This window comes from Platichthys flesus, chromosome 4 (assembly GCF_949316205.1).
Source record: "Platichthys flesus chromosome 4, fPlaFle2.1, whole genome shotgun sequence".
NCBI classification, from domain to species: Eukaryota; Metazoa; Chordata; class Actinopteri; order Pleuronectiformes; family Pleuronectidae; genus Platichthys; species Platichthys flesus.
This window is the reverse complement of record NC_084948.1, coordinates 20,491,578-20,515,441: the sequence shown is the minus strand read 5'-3', so window position 1 is coordinate 20,515,441 and position 23,864 is coordinate 20,491,578. Positions and strand designations below refer to the sequence as shown.

The following is a 23,864-nucleotide window of genomic DNA, read 5'->3' as shown; positions in this document are numbered from 1 at the left end:
GTCCTCTACTGACAGATACAGCATCGGAGACACAGGCCCTGCTTGTGACATTACGTGACATTAACATGTGTCTCGGGAGAATCTGTTCACGAGTGACTTCCTCTGAGGACGTCACCTAGTATTAGGAAGAGCCCGTGTGACCACTTGTGATGGGATCTCACTTCCCTGCTCTATATGCAAATACACAGGAACGTCAACTGCTTTTAAGCCAGTCCAACCATGACAGAGAGAGAGAGAGAGAGAGAAGGGGGATGAAGGGCCGAGCGAATCAATGCGCTGCACACAACTCCACCATGAAATAAGATTTTACTCGTTTGAAATATTACAAATAAAAGAAAATGTGGTAGGACACAAATAAATTGATGTAAAGAAAATTGTAAAGATAGGTAAAGTAAACAGAAAAAAAATCTCAAAAAAATATAACTAATGCATCATTCTAATCAATAGTATCTCTGATTAGCAGATACAAGTATTAAAAAGAAAGATTAAAAGAAATAAGTAAACTTGTATCTGTATATTTTTTAATACGGTTTATAAGCTGTAATTAATAGTTTCTAAATCTAAGGCTGTATAGATCAACTGAAAACTTTTTCTTTTTGGTTGCCAGGTTGTGAAAAAGACTCCAGCATGATTCGCTCGTCTTTAATACGTGAAGATCTTTCACGAACCTGGCAACTTAAAAGAAAAAGTTTCATTGAAGGAATGAAGAGCTTCTAACTCGGCTTCAGACATGAGTAAATTATTTAGCAACTTCTTCCAAGCGGTGCTCTGTTTTCAAAATGACAGCATAACATTCAAGTTTGTAATCACATACATATGAAACACATGATTAAAATTCACTCGTATAATAGCCCAAGTATAACTTTGTATTGATCCAGTGCGATTTTGGCATTCATATGATCTTAATTATAGCCCCGCTTTATTAACGGTAATGCCAGTGCAGTGGCTTGATCAGTTTGCGGCTCTGCAGAGAGCGATGGCAGGCACAAGAAGCCGACTGAAAGAAAATGTCACCCTGAGAAGAGGCTATGCTTGATTGCGCTGGGATTGATCGGTGGTTGATGCTCACAAGAGCGTTTGATTTGACATCTCTGCTGCAACACTCAAAATCTCCTCTGCATTCAGATTGAAGTCCTTGCACGACCTGATCCACGGTTGTTTTCCTCGTCTCGAGTTTGGATGACACCGATAATTGACAAGCGTCGGTTGGCCTGTACAATGATAATGGCTCCATCTACGCTAACCAATCTTCAAACCATTGCGCAGGACTTTAAGACGTTTTTCAAATTAAAATTCCTTATCCGAGAACAATCAGAACCAAAAATAATTAATACCAGAAATCAAATTATTTTTTTTCGTGACAGCACTGGGACAGGGGGAGCAGTGCTATTTCCCTGACCTTGAGATGTGTTTGGCTTGTCCCTTTGGTACTTTGCGTGGTGCAGAGGCCAAATGAGAGGCACGACATCTGGGGACGATGCAGACAAGGCAGCACAAGATAGAATGGGGCCATGATGCATCTCATCGACATTGCACTGAAGACACTCTGTTGAAACTTGCAGTTATTTTCTGCAAAGTTTCCTTCAAGTGTGGTGCAGACGTGGCCGATCATATGAGTACACAATTTTATACAACATGGACACACTCTGGATACTGAGTGGATGATATGCTACTATAACCAAGAAGCAGCTGGTTTCAACATCAGTAAAACCAGTAGAATGAAGCGGCTGGAAAACCAACCAGACACAGTGGTGGATGATAAGGAGCAGAAGACGTCCGCTTCAGAAAAGAAGGGAACAAGAAGACTGAGATGTACCAGGGGCTGAACGATCAACTGGAGTAAATGTGGAGGTCAAAAGTTGTTACCTGTAGGAGCAGTAGGAGCTGTGTCCCCAAACTGAGAGCCTGGGTCCAACCGATTCGACATCTGAAGTATCTGTCCAGAAGAGTGCAGCTCTACATTGTGGTGCAGAACCCTCAAACTCTCATCGGGCTGTAGAGGTACTGAGAAGAAATGACCTTCAACTTCACAGAGCTGAAGGTGTCCAATGTGTCTTGATATTCATCCAAGAGTCCAAAAACCTAAAACTTTAAACTAAATATTTGACATTATATCCTCAACTTTGGCTTGAAAATGACAGATTATCCAAAAATGTAGCTAAATGATAAATCATCTCAGGTGTAATATATGTTGGAACATAAAGCTATTAATATTAACATAACAATTCAGTTATGTCACTTTGAAGTTCCAAAGACTGACATGAGTTTCCTGTTTGAGGAGACGTTTAGAGCTGAGCTGTAAAGACTGTGATTGGACGAGGGGATGATAACTGATCACCACAACTCTCGTGAACTCGTACTTGACTTCACTCAGTCCATGGAATCGCCCTCGTCAACCTCACAAATGTGACGTAGTATATGTTTGGTCTTTGTGATTGCACGCTGTCTAAAGAGCTCCTCATAGGAAAAGATGTTGTTCTTTTACTATTTAAAAATTGAAGAACTCTTTTATGTAAATGTGACATTAAAAAGTATTTATTTTCAAAGCTTATTTTAATACATTGGCTGCACATTTTCATAACTTGAATGTCTTGTAATGTCTTTACTCACTGTGGGTGTTAATGTGGGTTCACATGCTAATAAATGAACTGTTTGCCATCTGCCTGAGTCTGTAAGCAAGAACAAAGATGCTCACAGTTCCTAAAACAAAAAGTCCTTTATTTCTGTTTTCTCATCACAGTCGCGCCTTTTATTCCCGCTGTTATTATCATTATGGTGCTGTTATTACTAACTCACTCTTCTCTAACAGTCGCTGTGGTTCGCAAACAGCCTGTTCTCTCACCGCACTCGGCAGAGTGGTCAAACTTAATGCCCTCAAGCGCATTGACCACTCACTGATCCCAGTACTTTACATTTTATGTAGGCAGCTCTTGGGTGGGTGGATGAGTGGGTGGGTGGGTGTTACACGGGGTTAATATCTATCAAGAGGCCACATATGTGTGTACCGGTGATCATCAACTGTGGAACAACAGTGTTTTGCCCTGGGTCCAGCCGGGCTCCCCTGCGACAAGGCTGAAACGGAAGTGTACTGCAGGTCAGAGTGGGGCTGTAATTATTTCCTCACTTCATTAAGTGCGAGTAAACCATCACACACAGCACTGCGGCTAATGCCATGCCCCTGTGGCATTGTAATACTCTCTAAATGAATGCCCCTCTGACAGGCTAGGGCCTAGTGGGCAGCGGATTACTGCAGGTTAGCCCCAACAATGCTCAGCCGTCAAGCAGCACAGGCATTCATTATCAGGCTTACAGTATATGACCCAACCGCTCCTCACCGCTCTCATCACATCCCGAGGGCCTCTGGCTCACCTGAATCCTCCAAAGTCTCATTTGGACACCACATCACAGAGTCATGAATTAAATGTAAATGCAATTTGAAAGCACCGCAGTTTGACAGGTAATGTGCTCCTAATAGCTACGACTGTTTGCTCACTGCCGGCTGAGGCGGCTGCAGGATTTCAGATTTGTTTTTGAGCGGTTTGGCCATTAACCTTTTTCCCATCTTGCGCTTGTGATGACTTCTCTAGGGGAGACAACCGTTGAGGAGACGTATGACAGGATGTTTACCGTCAGCAGCCGGGTAAAAATTTCTGTCACCAAAGAGGATGATGGAGTACCAGTGGACTGCATCATTGACCACCCAGCTGTGAAGGACCTCCTGGCTCAAAGACACTTGGAAGTGCTATGTGAGTGACCTAAAACTGTTTTTACGGCACCAGAGATTGTTTCTTGTCTGGGGAGCTTAACTACTCTCTGATGGAGCTGTGGCATTTATTGATATCATGGGTCTAAAAAAGACACGTCTCATCAATCAAAGGTGCATAAAATTCAGATATTTAGTCAACTCGCAATCTAGGGGGCACCAAGTTTGACTTAACTGAGTTTCAACTATCAGCAGATGCATACAACCTCATTTTAGTTTGATATGCCAACAATAATCTGTGAATATGCAAAATGTTACTCAAATTGTTCCTCTTAATTTCTATTTTGGAAAATTTTAATTGACAAACGTTCCATATATGTAGCTGGGAGGGCTTCCCCTCACGCTCCCACTGGGCACCAGGTCAGAGCCTCTGTTTGAAATGACTGTAAATATTGAATATCAAATATTGTAATTTTAAAGAGACACAAAACTACAAAAACTACCACAAAGAGACTCACAACAACTGCAAAGAGACCTAACATAACCGAACACAGAATTGAGCTGAATTGTGAAAGATGCCAAAAGACAAAACGACTACAGACATTGTAAAATGACCACAAAGACACAGCTACCGAGATAAACAAAATGACCCGAAACGAGTCAACAAAAAGGTTGATTGACTACTCTGCCTTTGCCAGTGGAGAACGTAGCCTCACCGCTTTTTTGCTCCCAAACACATCATGAACGCACCAAACACTGAGGCGCTCTCTCACCTCGCTGTCCTGCCAAATTAGCGTGGTCATCCAGGTGTCAGGTTTCCATCACGGTGCCTATCAGAGCTGGAATAAAACCTGTGTCCACTTCAGAGTCATTTGACCGGGCTGTGAAAGCCGATTGTGTCCATGCCCATTACAGATAAAATCCAAATGTTAGTTTGACCAGTGGAAAAGGGGCTTGAAGCTAGAATGGCCAACGAGAGAAGACAGATTATAATAAACTGCCGGAAACAGATGAAGAACAACAAGAAACTTGGAGAAACTCAACTCTTTCTGATAAAGTGTGTCTGGTGCACACACTTTTTATTGGAGCCTCGATGTACTATAGGATTTATACAGTCTGACACTGGTCTCTATGGATCACACAGTGAAAACTTTTACTCCGGTGTCAGATGATGTTTAGGTGTTCTTTAAATGGTGCATTGATTGAAGAGGTAACACCGTCTACCTTACACTGTTAAACATCAAAGAAAGGTTATGCTACCCTTTTGTAGTCTGGGTAGAATATTAATTTTTTTCTTCAGGTAGACAACTGTTTTGTTTGACCTTTCAAGGAAAAAGAGGGAGCTTGACTGGAATCGCTTGACATTTTGGTAATCTTTGGTGAGCATTGATAAGAGGAGAAAAACATTTCGCTGAACGTAGACTCACTGAAAGTCGACTGAACTCACAGGATAATCGTTTCATTAAGTCCTCTGTTTCTCTCAGCGCTTCGCCTCGGAGCCCACGATCATTTCACCTTTTTCTTTAAGCTGCAGGTGTTGAAAAAATGTAAAATGTGTTGTCTTGTCATGACTCTTGACACCAGATCTCTCTAACTTCTCACCTTCTTTTTCCTTTTCAGATAAACCAGAAGTGAAGATTGTGGTGACATATCCTGAGGGTTTAACCAGAGAAGGTGACAATCTAGACTTGTCGTGTATCGCAGGGGGAAAACCACAGTGAGTGTTCACGGATAAACTGCATGCACCAATACATCATTTCATATTGTATTTCAGCCTGTAGAGTGACTTGTCCACCTATGTCTATATCACTTCCATTGAACAGAATTCAGCCTATTTGTCCCACTTTAATGGGGACACAAACTAGCCATAAGTAGATTAAGAGTCTTGTATTTTTCTATTAAGTACATTGTAAACTACTTGTACAAGTACTTTAAAGCACTTTTACTGTGGACTAGCTGCTGAAGCACATAAATTGAACCTGATGTAAATGGTAAATGGTAAATGGTTTTGTATCTATACAGCGGTTTTCAAGTCTTGATGACCACTCAAAGTGCTTTACAGTACAGTTTTACATTCACCCATTCACACACACATTCATACAGTGCATCTATTCACAGCACTTTGTTATTCTATGGGGGGGGCCATTCGGGGTTCAGCATCTTGCCCAAGGACACCTCGGCATGCAGATGGGTCAGACTGGGGATTGAACTGCTGACCTTCAGGAGGATGACCTCTCTACCCCTCATCCATAGCCGATGTCTGTTCCATCCGGGCGAAGTTTGGGGATCAGTGTGTGACAGAAGAATCCCAGAGTATAGAACGCCCATATGTCAGTGTGAATGTGACTTGTAGTAGAAAGCGCTTTGAGTGGTTATTAAGACTAGAAAAGCTCCATCTAACTGCAGTCCATTTACCATTTAGCACATCCCCCTTCACCTTCACATTTCATTATACCATTTAAATGTTAACGGCTGTTAGCACGCTGTATGAAGGACATCATCAGACGGGCCCTGCCAGTGGCCCCTCCTCAGACCATCTCAGATTTGACCTTTACTTCAGATTTCTAGCGTGGATAGACAGCGCCTGAGTGATGCGTCTGTTGTATTTGTTCTCTCCAGTCCCCATCAGATCAACTGGCTCCGGGTGGACGATGACGTGCCGTCTCACGCCGTGGTCACCGGCTCTGACCTCTACATCGAGAACCTCAACAAGTCCTACAACGGCACCTATCGCTGCGTGGCGTCCAACACGGTGGGCGAGGCCTACGACGACTACATCCTCTATGTATATGGTAGGTATTACTTTTCACTGCTACCCATGTTTAAAAGCCTCCATCACTCTTATTACACCAGAATTCCCCCCGTATTGCTGATATACTGAGATTTATAGACTTAACCGCCAACTTCAGATCTGGCAGTCGGAGGATTGTATTGCACCGACACGGATTTACTGCAGCGTTTGTGCAATAAACAGATTCACATTTCAAACATATATGGATGTAAGCCATTAGTGAGAGGAACAGGGGGCTTAATCACAGAAGGTGGCTGCAGATGACAAATCCACAGTGCTCCCAATTTATGTTGGAGATTTGAACCGCGGCTGTGCTGCTAATGCACGATGACGAGATTGAACCGTACAGAAAGCAAAGGATAAAGTGGTTGTTGACTTTGGACTCGTGTGTTAGAAACCCTGCAAGTGAGATTTCTCCTGGTAGATTTATATTTAAAATGTTGGAGTAGAGACTGGATCAGCTGGAAGCGTCTGTATTGTCTCATACTAACACACTGCTGACATTAAGGGGCCCGTATGAGCTGGTAAACGTTTTTATTTCCCCCTTCAATAGATTCATTCTAAGGCTGATATTTTAAAAAATCCTTTTCTTCTACATTTATGTATCCATTTCACCATTGCTCTTTCAGACTACAGCATCACTCTCATGCACTGTTTACAGTTTGTCATCCTCCTGCTGAAACTATATCTAAATATTTCCACTGACCTTGGAACTGTAATTGCATCCTCTTTTGGGGCTAAGCTCGGGGCAGTTGAACAGAGGAGGAGGACACTGCCAGCTTAGACCAGGATTAGGCTTCATCACATCCTCACATAGAGAGTATTCCATGAAATCAAAATGAGTTCAAACCAAATCATGAAGAGAACGACTATGACCTGACTCCTGGATATGACTATTCACCTTTTCTTTCTATGATAAAGAGATGGGCTCTGGTGCTGATGACTCACATTGAAGTGGGTGGAATGTCAATGTGCTCTGCAGCCAACCAGTAAAGGACAATAATAGGACGATCTCTCCCAGGACAAGACTGGAAATGTCGTGGATGGTTTGATCCCCTTGGTGTCAGCCGCCCTTCAGTGAGGCCACCTTTTCATTTTACCCTTATGAATGTCAGTCGTGGTACACGCATAGCAGTTTTAATATTTTTATTGCTTTTTTTTCCACATCACAATCCCAAAACACAACATATGATAGAAAAAATCCAAAATACATCAAATACATTAGTAACACAAGGAAATGCAGTTACTGTTTCCTCCGCCACTGAATTCACTCCACTGCCATCGCACAATATCTGAATAAAGTTTCAACGTCTTTGCAAACAACTCGACTGTTTAAAGGTGCACCAGCCTTCTTGGCACTTAAATCCCCAAGCGCGAACAGCAGGAGGCAACTGTTTGAAGTTTTCAGAACGAGGACGACTTCATCATTCACAAATCATGAAACGTGACGTCAATGAAGTACACACTCCTCGGACCTTAATTCCCTATTTCTGTTGGCTGGCAGGGGTGAATGAGGATGAGGGGGAAACAAATGTGCTGCAGGTGCAGCCATTGTTGGAGAGTTCAGCGTTCTCTCCTCGGAGCGCCTGCTCCCTGCTGTTTAGAAGAACGTTTTGTATTTTCGCTCCCAAGTTTCAATTTGTTTCTGCCTGGGTCCCGAGAACATTGTTTCCCAGAGACCGTACACGGAACAAGGAGAAAAGGTGACTCTGCTGCACAAACTCCCTGCTTCTCCAGTGTAATTATCATGTATGTACAATGGATCCATTTAATTAAAAATCTTAACCTGGTGTAGTCAATCTTGTATCCCAACTAAAGACATCATATGTTGAGGGGGAAATAACTTATTATGACTATCATCCAGTCTGTGGGGATGATTCAGCTTGTAAAAAATGTTCTTCATTTATTACTATGTCCAGTATTTTCTCCAGGAAATCTTTTAATAATGAACATCCGTGTTTCCAGAACCCGCTGCTATGGCAGAGTAGAATATCTGTCAACGGTTCCAGGCAGGTGTGAGGAGTCATGCTGCTTAGAGAATAAAGGCAATCAAATGAAATCTGCACCTTCCAAACATTGTCACCGATTTTCTGGTGAAAACATAGAATGGTGGGTTGTAATATATTATCCGTCACACAGTAATCAGATTGTTAGATGTTGTTAGATTTAGTCACCGGAACCAGCAGTCACGTTAAAACCTAAATAACGTGTAATGTTGTAAGCAGCTGTTGAAAATGGGCTCATTTAGGTTTTTTGCGATAGAGACGGTTGCAGGTTGTAGACTGGTGCTCCTGTTTGGACGGTTGTTTTGGTGGAATGCATTTTGAAAAGAAGTACAGTTTGCATGTCAACACTTATCGCAGGGCAAGCAGTGATTTTAATGGAAGGACAAGGTCTTGGGCAGAGGAGACAAAAAAACAAAACGTAATAGTCTGGAGAAATCAAAGAAGACGAACCGGGAGTGTTGCGGATGCATTATGTTTAAATAACCAGGGACTGAATTTCTACACCTGGAAATATGATAACATTTCCTCACTGGCTCCTGACTGGTTTAGCAGATAGGTGTTGTTGGTGTGTTGGAAATGAAGGAAGAGAAACCATGTTGTTTTTCTACGAATGTCTTAAAAACTGTTCAAACACAGCAGGGCCTCACTAATCCAAACCTCTCAGGTACACAGCGTTCGGACAGGCCCTGCCTCTTTTTTTTCTTCACATCCCTGAAGAATCTTCAGTTGCTTGAAAAAATAAAAGTCTCCCAGCACACACTCACACCATTGAGCCCTCTGTCTGATGTTCAACAGGTCTGCATGTTGGTTGATGTTCAGAGGAAGAATCTGTGTACTTCACATGTGTGACGTTGCCACTGTGACATAGGTTTTTCCTGTGAGTCTCCTAACTCTGCCGCCCCATGGTTATTCATCATCGTGCTCTGCCAGGCAGATGATGACATCTGCTTGTCCCCAATGGGCCCAGTAATGATCGCTCCAAAACAAAAGGACGACACATCCCGGCAAATGGCTTACTCAAGGCAGACTTATTCAACCTTTCATGACTAAACTGTTGTGCGAAGATTCCTCTGGAACTCAGATTTAACGCATCCTCTCCTGGAATGAATCCCCTGATTGTGTGATTGTGTTGTGTCAAATGCAGATATTCAAAGCAGTATTATAATATTCTATTTTTCTATTTGAGAACTTGTGAAAGACGTATGTCTTGTGCATCGTAACACTTGCATGAGTGATTGAAAAGCAATAGGAAGCGAATGTTCTCTCGTTGAGGATTGTAACATACAGCATCTTTATCATCAGTGTTTGTGCCTTTCGCTACGACTCCTTCAATTAGCAACGTGCTATTCACATATTTTAACAGATTCCATCACACACTGTTTCTCTGGTGCAGGAGGATTGGAAAGCGCTATGACTTCAGTTCCCTGTAATGAGACACAGGAGCTTGGTAAAAGGTGTTCATAACTGCGGATAATTATGTCTGCGACTCCCACACCTATTTTATGGAGGATTTAATGCCAGAAAAAAAATCCTGATGTGGTCCATTTGATGGTTTGTTGTCCCAGACTAATCACGCCTGCTGCAGTGGCTTAATCCCAGTGTGTGTCTGCAACGTAGATTGGTTTTAGCATGATAACCTGTTTAGCGCAACCTGAACAGTGCACCAATGCATCGATCCTATTAACTCCTGCATTCTCATATGTGTCTACGAAATCTGGCATTTTATCTATCTGGCATTTAGTTTTATCATTTATATACCTTTAAAGCCATCACATACCTGCAAAAATACTGTTCATTCAACCAACTGCATGCAACAAGCTCACTATTTTAAAGAGTAAAGTATTTTCTTGTGAGGGTTATTGACAAAGGGTCGCCCGTTTGTCCTTCAGTTCTCCGTCCGTCCATCCCTCTGCCACCGTCTACTTCAGGGCTCTTCTTTTTCAAAAAGACGGATGACCTTTCACAGTGTGACAGCCCTGACAGGTGTGAGACCGATGTAAATCCACGACAAATCAACTCCCATTGCGGTGAATGTGTTGTGAGGATGTGTCGCTGGTCGAACAAAGCCTGAGAAAGAGTCTTGTCATCCTGCTGTCCGCAAGGGTGTGTGTCCGCAGCAGGCGGTGAATTGTGCCCCCTGGCCAGTGTGTGGTGGGGTGCGGGAGACTAGTTGGCCAGACAGAGGCCTGTCTCTCTATAACTCAAACATACTGCCTGTTGGCAGACGAACAATGCGGCTCTTACCACCTCAGTTCAGCCACAGTTTACTTTTTGACCCATAAATCTTCCACCGACAAGAAGTCTCAAGCCAGTGGCAATTTGGAGTTTATCCGGGTTTTTGACACAATGTGAGCAGACATGACTCACGAGCGGCTGTCCCTGTGCATCACTATGACTTTCACAAATAATGAAGAATAATGCAGAATAATGAGAAACAACTATCAACTCTAAATCTCAAGATTATTTTGTCTCAATAGGAATTAAATGTGTTTTTGAGGAAAGCTATGCGACATGTCAGGTAAACGGAGCGTCACAGCAAGAGAAACAAATAGAGAAAAGAAAAAGAAAAATATCATCCTGTTTTTGTTGTTGTTGTTGTTGTTATCGACAGGCAGGTTTAAGCAAGCGTACATAAACAATTTCTCCGACATTGTTTCTCTTTATGGTTAAATTTTCTCATATCAGATTCCTCAGTGATATAAATTCTCCCTGAAAATATGGCCCCTCCAAAACAAACTCATATTTCAGCCCTCATAATGCTGAGCCCAGAGTCATCCAGCCTGGAAATTGCCCATGGAGAATTCTTGTTCGGCTGGATATTATATGTGCCACATCCTATCCTGGCCTTTGTGATGACCCTCTTCCCTGAATGGCCAATTTCCCTCTTCTAGACACTGACATTTCAGCTATCAGACTGCCTTCAGTCACAGGGAAAGAAATCTATCCCACCCCCCCCTCTTCAAATAGTGTCAGAGCAGAATCTCTTCCTGATACCCTGATACCCCCCTACCTCCGTCAACACTACCTCCGCCGTACACTCCATCCCCGGCGGCAACATTATGCTGTCCTTGATGTTTTATCATTAGTTTGGGAGTGTGTGGTCCCCCACTGCTTTCTTTTGATGGAGTGCAGACAGTAAAGGCATGGAGACAGCCAGCTAATTTCCCCTGCTGTGACTCTCCCACAGCAAGGGGTTGTGCTATCTCCTCTGCACCAGAGCCAGGCAGAGACACCCCTGACGAGGAAGCTTTCAGCCCTCCTCGGTGCCACGGCACACCTGAATTGCCCTCCATTTTATCTTTCTGATGATTTTCTTTGAGGGTTAGCAACAGATCTAATCAGTGCAGTGCGGGTGGACGATGCAGCCCGGAGCTCTGCTGTGCTGCAGCGGGAGGCCACCAGAATAGTTTAATTTGTCGTTTGATATTAATTATGGAGAAAAAACGGTGGAAAATAGGCAACAGCTATCCAGGATTGGCAGACATTATTATTCACTGTTAATTTGAAAACATATCCATAAAATAAATCCAGTAGTTTAATGTGATACAGCCCCAGTTTTCCTGGTATTTTTTGACATGGTAGCATAGTGTGGCTCTAGTACTGGTCTTGCAGGTGTTGATAGAAATATATCAACAAGTAATAGATGGATTCCCATATTTGGTTCATGATCCCCAGAGGATTCATCCTAATGAATGTGAATGTGATCCCTACAGTACCAGGACCTTAAAATAATTGTTTATTCCCTAATGTGTTTTGGGATAATCCTGGTCACCAGAGGATGAATCCTAAGGATTATGGCGGGTCATCTTTTCCCCATCCATCACTTTTATTCAGACTGAAATCATTCCTTCCTCTTTATAACATCCCTGAAGAGATGCATTCTGGATATAATACATTTTCCTCCGGGTGATCAAAATATGTGCACAGCTTCAAAAGTATTTCCAGTACCAAATTCCCATTTTCGTTTCCTGGAAGGAGTTTCTGTGCTGAGCTTCTGTGCTGCTATAATAACACAAAAAGATTGTTTTACCCCAAAGTACATCAACCTTGGGAGACATCCACTCGATCGATGACTATTGAAGCCTCATTTTAGCTCCATCACTATCATTGAAATTGCTTTAAGAAGGGAACTCTTAAGGGACAGTATTAACTGGAGGACTGATCACAGCAAGCAAAACCTGTTTGAGTGTTCAGACGGGCACATCAGTTTTGTTTTAGGCCGCCTCACAGAGCATCCAGCACCGACTCCTAAGCCATTTTCAGACGAGACCTCGGGTAAAATCCAGAGAATTGGCTTTGGTTAGTTTACAGATGGTTTTACCCTGAGTTTGCCTTTCACACCTGCACAACGCAGCGGGAGGTTCTCTGCACTTACGCCTTCACAACATCAACAAATCCTCCACATTGCTCAGGTGAGAGGTGGAGCAGCCGGGTGCAGCAGGCAGAGGCAGGAAGTGATGTGTTAACTTCACTGCGTGGAGCACGTGATTTTCTTGACAGCACTGGTGTCGGGTCTTATCGCCACAAACTCTCTTGTCATCTTGATTTTTTTTGTGTGTCTGTTGCGCGTTAGAAGCGTCAAACCACCCCCCCGCCCCCACTCACTCAATCCAGTGGGGGATCCCCCACTGGGTTCACACATCGTCTTCTCCTGGATTTCTATGGACTTTCTAGTAGGAAGCCGGTCGGATGAAGTCCGCAGAAACTGTGGAGCGTCTCACTCGCCGAATGTCCATTCACACGTGCATGGAGAACCTGCAGAGTTCTGTGCACGTCTGGAAGCAGCTGTCGTCTCCTCAAACCCACCTCACCACAGAACATGTGCATGTTATGATTTTGTAGTGCAGCCTCTTCAATGACCTTTGTCTACTCCGCTACTATTGTCTTCCTTTATTTCTTACACATGTTCTTTATTTTTTTTTGACTCTTTTCATCTAGATGCTCCCACTACTATCCCCACACCCACCACCAACCCAGTCAACACGCAAGGTACTGTATGCCCCCACTACCATCCCTCTCAGCAATCGTTTGTGTGTGTGTGTGTGTGTGATTGCATGCATGTATGGCCCGTAGCTCGGGGACAGACAGGCGTTGTACCTGAGGCTAAGACAGTCTGCGGGGGACCAGTTCTAATCAGATGGTGCTTCCGATAGGGGACATTGTGGACAGGTGACGCAGAGACACCTGTCATGGCCCTTTCCAGTCACATGTTTGATCAGAGAACAAATGTAGAGCCTGCGCTTCGCTGTCCTGCCGTCTTATCAGCACCTGCAGCCATATCTCAACCGGCTCGTCCGTCATATTGTAATGCCGCTTGCATCTCCCCGACAAATACCAGTCACATTTCGTCTTTGAGAGGCCAAAAACATCAATAACTATTTTCTCAGAGACATGTGAAATAAATGAAAAGCGATTCATTCACTAAAGCCGAGTAACCTTTTGACACCTTCTGTAAGCACTATTTTAGACTATGGTTTATTTCTGTGGCAAACTCTCATCTCAATATCAACCATTAAAAAAAAAAGAAAAAATGCTATTATGTCAAAAGCACCGCTAAGGCTACGCAGATGGCGGGGGCAACCTTGGGAGTTGGCATTTGGATATGCCAGGATGTGACATTTCAATACAAAAACTATCCTTAAAGAATAGATCGGTTCATCAATAGCTGCTTTAGAGATGTGGCAGTTTGGGCCCTTTTGTCATGACCGCTCTGCAATTCATGCAGTCATGGAAATGTAGAGCAGCAACATTCACATAATAATTTATTTTTTGTTGTCAAGTATTTTATTTAGATTAAAAATAGAGTCAAGAGTCAAAAATAGATCTTTTTTTTTTTTTAATTGTCTCTTTACGTTTGAGACTTGGACTTCAAACCGGCTTCTTTTCCTGTCTGAGTTTTCCGGGGCGCTTCCTTGATCATGCTGCAGAAGTACGGCATCATTTCATTCTCTCTCTCTCTCCCTCTCTCTCTCCCTCTCTCTCTCTCTCTCTCTCAATTTCTCTCTCTCTCTCAATCGCTCTCTCAATTTCTTTCTCTCTCTCGCCTCTCTCCCCTCTCTCTCTGTCTCTCTCTCTCGCTCTCTCTCTCTCTGTCTTTTTTCTCTCTCTTTCTCTCTCCCTTACTCTCGCTCTCTCTCTTCCCTCCCTCTCCCCTCTCTCTCTCTGGGTGTGGCCCAGTCAAACAGGAAGTTGCTTTTTTGCGGAGCTGTGCATTGCTCTGCATTTCCATCCTAAGCCCCTCTCCTCGGGAATAACACTGATGCAGCCGCCTCTGTGTTCTCTGCTGCAACATTCCAGTAATTTCCGAAAGACAGGCTTGAAAGAGGATTTACCATGATTTATGCAGTACATGCTGGGAGGATGTAATTGAGCTTTCTTGCAGTTCACTACTCTTCTAAATACCCTGTCACAGGGGCAATGCTAAGCTGGCTCGCGGTAGATTGCTTTGCACTACCTTAATCAGCATAACAGCACAGTATAGCATTTCCCTCTCGCCCGTAAGGAAGTGTACAGCGTGATTTCTTATTCATACAGTGTAACCCGGGCCTGAATAGGCTGCCGCCACCATGCTGTGATTTTATGCTGTAATCAGAGGTCACTGAACTACCACTACTTATATATGGCCCTAATTTTAAAGCTGCAATGAATACATTTACACTTCTCACCACATATCAATCAAGTTTATCACAAAAGAAACCTCATTATATGACCAACTAACTAATAATAATTTTAAACAATCATATACAAGACAATCAGCTGAGCTTGTGGTTATTTAAATAACTTTTATGGATATTATTAGATTGGGTTTAGTTGTACTGTACTGTAATAAGTAGTTGTCATTCATCTGCAACACTCATTGATTTTTTTTTATATATTTTGTAATGAATAATTGACTGACATTATTTATGGATGTGTTGATGTTATGAGCATGAGCTGCTTGCAGATCAGATTTTGTGTGTGTGTGTTTGTTGTTTGGACCTTGCTTTTATTAATGTATCAATTTTTTTATTTGGAAATTTTTATGTGTGGACCGTGAGAAGATTAGCAACTGCCATGTCAGCTAATGGGAATTCAATGAAATAGATTTAGTAGATTAAGTTGTTTGTAGATTTTAAATCCACGAACGTACGACACGTTTACGTTTTTTTACTGGATGGATTAACTGAATGGACAGAATAAGCTAGCGGTCATTCCCTAATCCACACAAGCTGCACGTCTGTTTTCCCTCTGGATGGAAGAAAACATGAAAGGGGATTTATGAATATTGTTAACTCAGGTCCTTCTCTGTTTGATTCATAATTGATCTGAAAATAAGGTTTTGTTAACTTTCAAGGTTTTCCTCTTTGTACCCGTGGACACCAAAGTGCCAGTTGAAGGCCTAATTGTGTAAGTGTGTGTGTGTGTGCGCGTGTGTGTGCGTGTAGATCTCTTGTGGCAGATTAGTCATGTCCTTCTTGTGTTTGAATGTTTAAGGTCTTGTTTTTCTCCACATACCCAAATTAGCTGATATTCAGCTTTTAAATATAGTGCATTTCCAATTGAAACAGATGTCAATGTATGGACCACTTTTTATTTAAACTCTTAATAATTGTTGAAACTAACACTTTTTTTTTTAATTCCCTTACAAATAGAACCAAATTCCGTTGATCTTTCTATGAAATCTCCCTCTAGTTTACATCTGAATAATAGCAAATTTTCAGGAAATCATGATGAAAGGCTCCCGGAATTAAGCAGGAAAGTAAAGGATAAAAATTTTGCGACCAATATTTACTAAAGAAAAAGCTCTTATTTGACGTGTTGCATCAAGAGAAACTTGGCGAGATCGTTCTTCTCTCTCTGCCAACCGTCACACAATCAGACATCTGAGAAATATAAGTGTTCAAGATGGACAGTAGGCGCTTATAGCACCACAGGAAAAAAATCACACTGCACAAGTTCTTTTGTCAGTGGTTGTATTTCTTTTGGGCAGAGGGTCGAGTTTACCCAGAATCCCCAGCTCTGGAGGAGTAAAGGGAGTCTGTGGCAATAATGCTCCAGCTCGTCAGATGCTCAGAGATGATCCAATTCAATGCAATGCAGGGACATCATATCCCGGCTAAGCCTCCAGTAACCCCCCTCCTCCGCCGGCTTTTTGAGAAGAGCCAGAGGAAACGACAAGGAACAAGGAATAATGTTGTAGACTTGACTGGAAAGACCCACAGAAGGACAGTCCAGGGTTCACTGGTGTTTGGACTTCAGCTAGATAAACTGAAGACATGGGCTGAAAGTGACATCGTCCTGGTCACTTTGAAAAATCCTATCTCATATTCTGCTCCTCTCATTTGTATAGTTCTTGTGTTGCATTTGGTTACTGGAGCATTTTGTAAGCTGAATTTAATATCTGCAGACATTTAAACAATGATCTCTGTGCTATGATTTTCAAGTTAATTTATCTTGATCGAGTGCACATCAGTCAGAAATAAGTGTAAGAGTAAATTACAGCTCTCTTTTGTACGAAAAGCACAAACACAACAATTACCTATCAAAAATGATCTGCTATCTTGAAGAAAAGTAAATACAGTTCAGAATTACATAACATTTCTAGTTTATTCTACTGTCATTATTATATGAAATGCAACAACCACTTTCAGGGTATTTTACAATCTGCTCTATTCATTCAAATGCTTGTGCTGTTGTTACTGTTTTGCTTCCCCTGAAACCAAACCCCCTACATTGCCGAAGTGTCCTTGGGCAAATCATTGAACCCCAAATTGCCCGACAGTGCATGAATGATGTGGGTTGAAGTGCTGCACATAGATGCACTGTATGAATGTGTCTGTGGGTGAATAGCAAACCTGTAGTGTAAAGAGCTCTGAGTGGTCATCAAGGCTAGAGAGGGAGACTCGTTCTTCTGAGCACAACATTAGTCCGGTTTATGGATCATACTTGGGTGTAAAATAACAACCGATAATGTCTTTGCAAGTAAACATTAGACTGCACATGAAGTTGAGTCAGGCTTACATACTGCACCCATCAGACTTTGTAATACCACCAACCATAATTAAGTTTTTTATTGCTTGCACTGGTTAAGCTGTCAGGGATTTGTTCGATCCTTATGCCTTTAACATGCGGAGCACAGAATACATACATACATGACTTCAGGGTTATTCTGAAGCCTTTGGTGTGAAAAACGTGGGATTCTTCTTTCCCCCAGCGTGAGTTAAATCGTGTGATTTAGCATCAGATGGCGTTTTAGGAATCCATTTCTGGCAGGTTTTCATACACGTCCTGTTTGCTGTTTTCCTCCTTCAGCTCTGGTACATGTTAGGTGTTGGCAAGTTTCCACTGCTGTTAAGTCCTGGGATTCCAGCTTCAGCTCCATGTACGCTATTGACTTCAGCAAAGACTGCTCCAAGTGCATTTAGTATTCAACATAATTAGTCAATAAACATCCACCGGCGCTGTTTTAACTCTCAACTGTATCATTTGTCTTTGAAGTATTTCATTGGAAGAATTAAAGAATCATTTAGAAATGCTAATTAGTTTTTTCCTAACATTTGTTTACTCCGAATCAGGACGATTTGGAGATTCCTCTGACCTGCAGTTTTTTTTTTCTTTCTTCTAAACGGTCATTAAAGAGAGAAAATATCATAATGGTCCATTTTAATTGGTCTCAAGGGAATAAGTTACTAATGCCAACCCACCCTGAAGTTAAAAGAGTTATTTATTGCAGTAATATTGAGCGCTCTTTCTTTTTTCACGGAGCAGTTGTAAATGGTAATGAGAGCTCTACTTATCACATTATGGGTTTGGAGATTGAATGTTATGTGCGAATGAACTCAATTTGTGTCAGGCTCATTCTCCGCAGATAAGGTGTTCTTCTGTGGCGTCTTACTTAAGGCGAATGTAGGAGCCAAGCAGGGATTTCTGTTATTCTGTCAACCTTGTTCCTCGCCCCGATCTCCACTTCGGGGGGGGGGGGGGGGGGGGGGGGGACAAGTTGAAGAGGGAGCGCGGAGTGGAGATGAGTGCGAGCTGCCTTTGTGCACGAAAATTTGCAAATCTCAAAAGACACAATAAACAGCCAACCGGTTCAAATTCACTCCACAATTTCCATTAATTTGCCAATTTATTAGTTAGTCAGACCTTCACTTGTATAACAGCCCCTCTGTTAAGTGTCACAGTTGTGTTTGTACATTGTTGTGCTTGTTACAAAGGACCCTGGGAATCTATTAAGTGGCCGTGCAGTGGCATTGAAATTCAACCGAGGACAACGTTGTGCTGCGTTGATGGTCTTCAACCACGGCAATGAGAAAAAATGATTGGGCTGAGTTTGCCCGTGTGCGCTCATCTCATTAAGTTAATTTCCTCTTTCCGAACGACAACAAATACAAAAGCCACGGATGTCGGCAGTTCAATGCTGCAAGACGCTCCCCGAGTCGATTCTGCAGCGTCGCCTCATTGTCCTGCTACTGTCCATGAATGGGTTCCTGCGAGAGGCTGTTCAGTGCACGGGAAGGCTTTGCTCTACCAATGCAAGAGAGTCATTGTTTCAATTATGTCCATGTAATTACATCTATAAATTGTAATGTGTTTGTGTGTGTGTGTGTTGGGATGGCGCGTGTGTTTGCATGTGCGTGATAGGCCTCTTTCTGAGAAGAGAAAAAAACTATTATAAGAAAGAAAAAAAAAGACGGGAAAACTGAAATTATGTTCCGTGTAATAAGCCTGGTGACAAGTTTGCAGCTCAGATCTCCGCAGTGACAGATAAGTCTGACAGGACGCGCCGATACTGGCCAGAGTGGCAATTAGTCATTCCAGTACAGAGGCAGAAGGTGGGACTGTAAAGCATGTGGCGCTGGGAGTTCAGTGAAGCAGCTTCCCACCACCGCACAGACACGAGCATCAGTTGCAAATCCTCTTTATTCCCCTATAAATCCCCACGGCTGTGCACATCCTGTCAGGACGCCGGTGTGGGCATGTCAGCACTCCCCGATCGACCCGTGAGCCGAGCTGCGCTGGCGGTATGGACACCGGCTGCATTACAGACATAATCAAATTCTACTTATTTCAAGTGTGAGGCCACAAAGGCCGGGGTAATAACACCGCCTGTCATTTGGAGGCTCTCTCTATTCTAAGCCCCTTGGTGGTATTATGAATGCATATGTGTTGAACATGAGCGGCCACGGGGAATCACACTCCTGATCCCTGGATGTGTTCCAGTGCCGGATGACAAACTAATTAAACGCAGGAAGAAGGAGGAATGAAAGTAATGGAAACATGACATTTGGTGAATAAATCCTGCTCTTGGCGAGGTCGGAGATCCACATCTGCCCCTCTGGAGCCTAGAACTTCCTTTTCACTCTGTTACCCAAATACAGTGAGCGGACAAAATAAAATGACCACAAGTTTGAATCGAGGTCCAGGAGAAATGCTCATGGAGACGCTGATCCAACCGAACCAGGGGAGAGAATAAAGAAGCCATTTTATAGTCTGGTCTCTTGGTTCAGTATCCTTAATCCTTGCAATCAACTGGCTCTGTTATATATCTAGGTTTTTATATATGACAGCATAGTAACGACATTATTTTATGTGGTGAACTATTCCTTTGTTTGTGGTTCTGCAAAATGATCCCTCTGATCTATAAAAAAAAGTTTATTGCTCTTTATCATCTGTCAAACAAAACCACTTTGTCAAGACTTGGATCCTGTGATGGCTCAGCTTGGTGTGTGTGTGTGAGTGTACATACATTTAGAGAATTATATAAATAATTAATTATATAAATAATACATTTTTTTAATTAATTTTTGTCAAGGTCTCCTTACTGTGATTTTCTTAGTCTTTTGACCCCATCTCACAGAAATGGTTTCTGTTGGGATGTCTCAAAACGCATTTAATTAAATTTCCCCCGCCAAAAGTGAAAAAGGAGGAATAAAGTATTAAAAGTCTTCAATTTAATTTAAAGTTGTCTTTTCTTGTAGCAGCAATGTTTGCGTATGAGGTTGCAGGTTGTTGCAACAGCGGCTTGAGGCATATCAGAGGAAGCATAATTATATTATGGTCTCATAATGCGCAGCTGTCTGTTTTAATCTAAAGTTTTTTACAAATTAATAATTTTCAACTTACAGGAAACAATTTGACTGAGTAATAATAAATAATGGTGGTTTTGATTTTAACTTTAACATCCTGGTTATTATTATATGAGCTGGGTATGACATCTTTGTCATGTGACACCTTTTTTAAAAATTGTCAAATTGATAGGGCAGACACATCCTGACATTATTATGGGCCAGAGAAACATTTCCCATAATGCCACAGATTAGATCTTTTTGGCAGACTCCCCCTGCCTGGTGAAATATTGAATATGAAAAGCGATAATCTTAATAATAATGTCATTATTTAGCATAACTTTAAGCAAAGAGCTCAGATAGCGCATTATACGCAGGTGTTAATTGGATGTGTGAAGTTGGTATTCGTGAAGAGCAGATGATTTCCCCTGCTGTTATGGTAAAATAACGTTAAACCGCACATTGTTTTCAGATGTTAATGTTTTTAAAACCAGTGCAAAAACACAACACCTTCGAAATGTGAAACCTGGAATATCATGATCATTGTTTTCACTCTGATCCTCCTACGGAAATTTTATACAACCGCATGACCTTTATGTTAAAAATCATGTTACGAAACAGCTAAGACCTTCGCCTTTCATGGCATTATGTAACATGTCTCATAACCTCCTTACATTATAATGCTCTCATGCAGCAACACCGCAACTGTAACATTTCTTGTGTGTGCTACGTTAAATTTGATGTTTCTGTGGCTTTTCCTGTTCAGTAGTTAACTCGATATAGGCAACATGATATGCAACCAACCATAGCGGTCGATACTGCAGGTGTTATGGGATTTTTAGTTCCTCTGTGACATTTTTGTGATAAGAGTCTCAGCGTTTACTCTGGGCAGATTTCTCTCCTGGCTAAATAAAAACCCTTCCTCGGCGAGCGCGGGGGGGGGGGGGGGGGCTGAGACCCTGCATGTTTCGTGGTGCATGTGTCAAAAGGGAGACAGCGGTAAGCAAGGTGAGGGCATGGAGGTGTGGGGAGGCTGAGCTGGGGGGGGTAGGGGAGGAGACAGAGCTACACATAGGCCATTTAGCGGCTGTATGTTCATTAGCATGGAGCATGATTTTTCTCTCCCCACCCGGGACTGGGCTGTGCTATCTGACATCGCCGATACAGTAAACAAACCCTGCACATCCCTGCTCCACACACACACAGCGACAAGTCCATTTCTAACGGCGTGCTCAACCGAAACAAAACTTTTCCTCGTTAATTAGTTTCCTCGCAATCCCACCTCCAGCGTGTCCTTCTGCTAATTGAATGCGACTTAGATTGGGCGTCGTCTAAAGGTCGAGACGCGAACGTGTCGCTAAGCTCCTCGACTTCGCTCCACGTCGCCATGTTGAGAAATTCTGCACCCTCCATTCGTCTTGTATCAGAATCATTCAAGTCCGGAGCATGACTAGTGAGTGATGGAAAATTGAGCTGCTCTCTCATGCAGCAAAGAACAGCGCAGCCCCTTCCCTCACCATCCACCCCTCCATCAGTGCAAATGTGCACAGATATAGACTATTGATGAATGTCTCTGAACTATTCTGAGACTAGAAATTTAAAAGCTTCAAATTTTTTTTTTTCTTCGCCCTGTTCGTCTGTGGTGCTCTGATAAATCGGGCTAAATTCTAGACAGTGATACTCTCTGACACCTGAGGCAGCCACGTATTTCTCCGCTCGGGGACTCCGGGCGCCAATTTATTTCCAAACTCGTGTCTATTCCTGGTGATTGAGCTCTATGACTTCCAGAAATGGCCTCTTAAATCACAATGTATTTTACAGTGTGTGAACTCTCAGTGAAATTGCCGACTGTGTCGACTGTTTCATGGTGAAATAACCGTCTTAAAACATTTTCCAGTGCCGCTCACTCAAGGGACCCGAGGCAGAGCTGCCTTCAACGTATATGCCTGGTTTCTAACTGTTCACGTCACGGGCTGATTAGCTTAGCACAAAGACTGTTAATGAAGATTCTTTGAATTGTCACTTGTAAAATAAAAAAAAAAGGTCATTTTTACGCCATTGATTTACAACACAACAAAAGAGCTGTGGCGTGTTAATTGATATTCTTAATGGGAGCTAAATGAAATGCAATGTAATGTAAAGCTCTCAGGTGGATTGAGAACAAAAGAAATAGTTTATTTTGCAGAAATGGCCTCGGCTTCGAGTAGACTCCATGTCTGTGCGATTCTTCACTACTGTAGCCCTGTGACTGGCTGAGAGGGTTTTTTTCTGATCATAAAATTATTTACGGTTATTGTCCTGTTTTCAGACTCCAGAGCCGGAGAGGGGGCGCCGCAGAAAATTGACCATGCTGTCGTTGGAGGAGTGGTTGCCGTGGTGATGTTTGCCATCCTCTGTGCACTCATTGTTCTTGGTCGATACTTTGCCCGACACAAAGGTAAAGCACCGGCCACGCAATCATACTTGATCATGAACACATCTCAAGGGTTCAAGTGTTTTTTTGTGGAAAGTGGAACGTGATGGGATTGAAGTGCACGCGAGGATGAGGAGGAGGCGGAGGAGGAGGTGTGGTGGTGGCTAATTTGTCTGCGCTCTTTTTGCAGGAACTTACTTCACGCACGAAGCCAAAGGGGCGGACGACGCGGCCGACGCCGACACGGCCATCATCAACGCGGAGGGGGGACACAACAACACAGACGAGAAGAAGGAGTACTATATCTAAAATGGACGGGCCAGGAGAGACGGGTGGGAATGCTGCTGGTGATGGTGGTGGTGATGGTGGTGCTGTAGGAGCATTATGTCCAACTCTTGATTGGTTTACGAGACGGCTTGAGGGCAGGGAGGGTGAGATTTAAAGAGGAGGAGAAGAGGGGAAAGAGTTGGAAGTAGGACTGCCGGGGCCAAGTGGTAATAAGAGGCGTTTGCTGAGTCTCCTATCCGACCCTTCCTGGACTGCCGGGCCCTGTTCTGTACAGTTCAATTATTTTACAGACAATTTTGTGCCTTGTTCTATTTCTTTTGTTTATTTTGTTGGTTACCCCCCCCCCCCCCCCCCCCCCCCCCCCCGTCACATGCTTGTTGGATTGGATTTTCTTTCCATGTATAGCCACCTGATCCTTTGTTGCATTTGGCTTTCGGAGGAGATTAAACGGGCCTGGTGTTTGTCTGTGTGTGCTGCAGCTGGCGTTTGGCTCCCAAACCCAGATCTGAGCAGCCAGCCCATCCACACCTTCTCCTTTCTGTTGAGTAATCTCAAGAGTTCATTAACCGGAAGACAGTGTCAACACGTTTCTCCTTACCGGGTCCGAGTGAGGACA

The 23,864-nt window shown here is 42.9% G+C and overlaps 1 protein-coding gene across 2 annotated transcripts in view; it reads left to right on the top strand.

Moving 5' to 3' along the window:
* Nucleotides 1-23,592, top strand: part of cadm1b (cell adhesion molecule 1b) — a 132,904-nt gene extending 109,312 nt beyond the window's left edge. The window contains exons 6-11 of one of the 2 annotated variants that reach the window (XM_062386639.1): nt 3,588-3,746; nt 5,324-5,420; nt 6,323-6,495; nt 13,439-13,489; nt 22,856-22,984; nt 23,151-23,592. In XM_062386639.1, coding sequence (XP_062242623.1) covers nt 3,588-3,746; nt 5,324-5,420; nt 6,323-6,495; nt 13,439-13,489; nt 22,856-22,984; nt 23,151-23,269 — 728 coding nt within the window. In that variant the 3' untranslated portion in view covers nt 23,270-23,592. The remainder of the gene's footprint in view (nt 1-3,587; nt 3,747-5,323; nt 5,421-6,322; nt 6,496-13,438; nt 13,490-22,855; nt 22,985-23,150) is intronic. The other variant, XM_062386640.1, reaches the window with a different exon arrangement.
* Nucleotides 23,593-23,864: the final 272 nt, after the last annotated feature.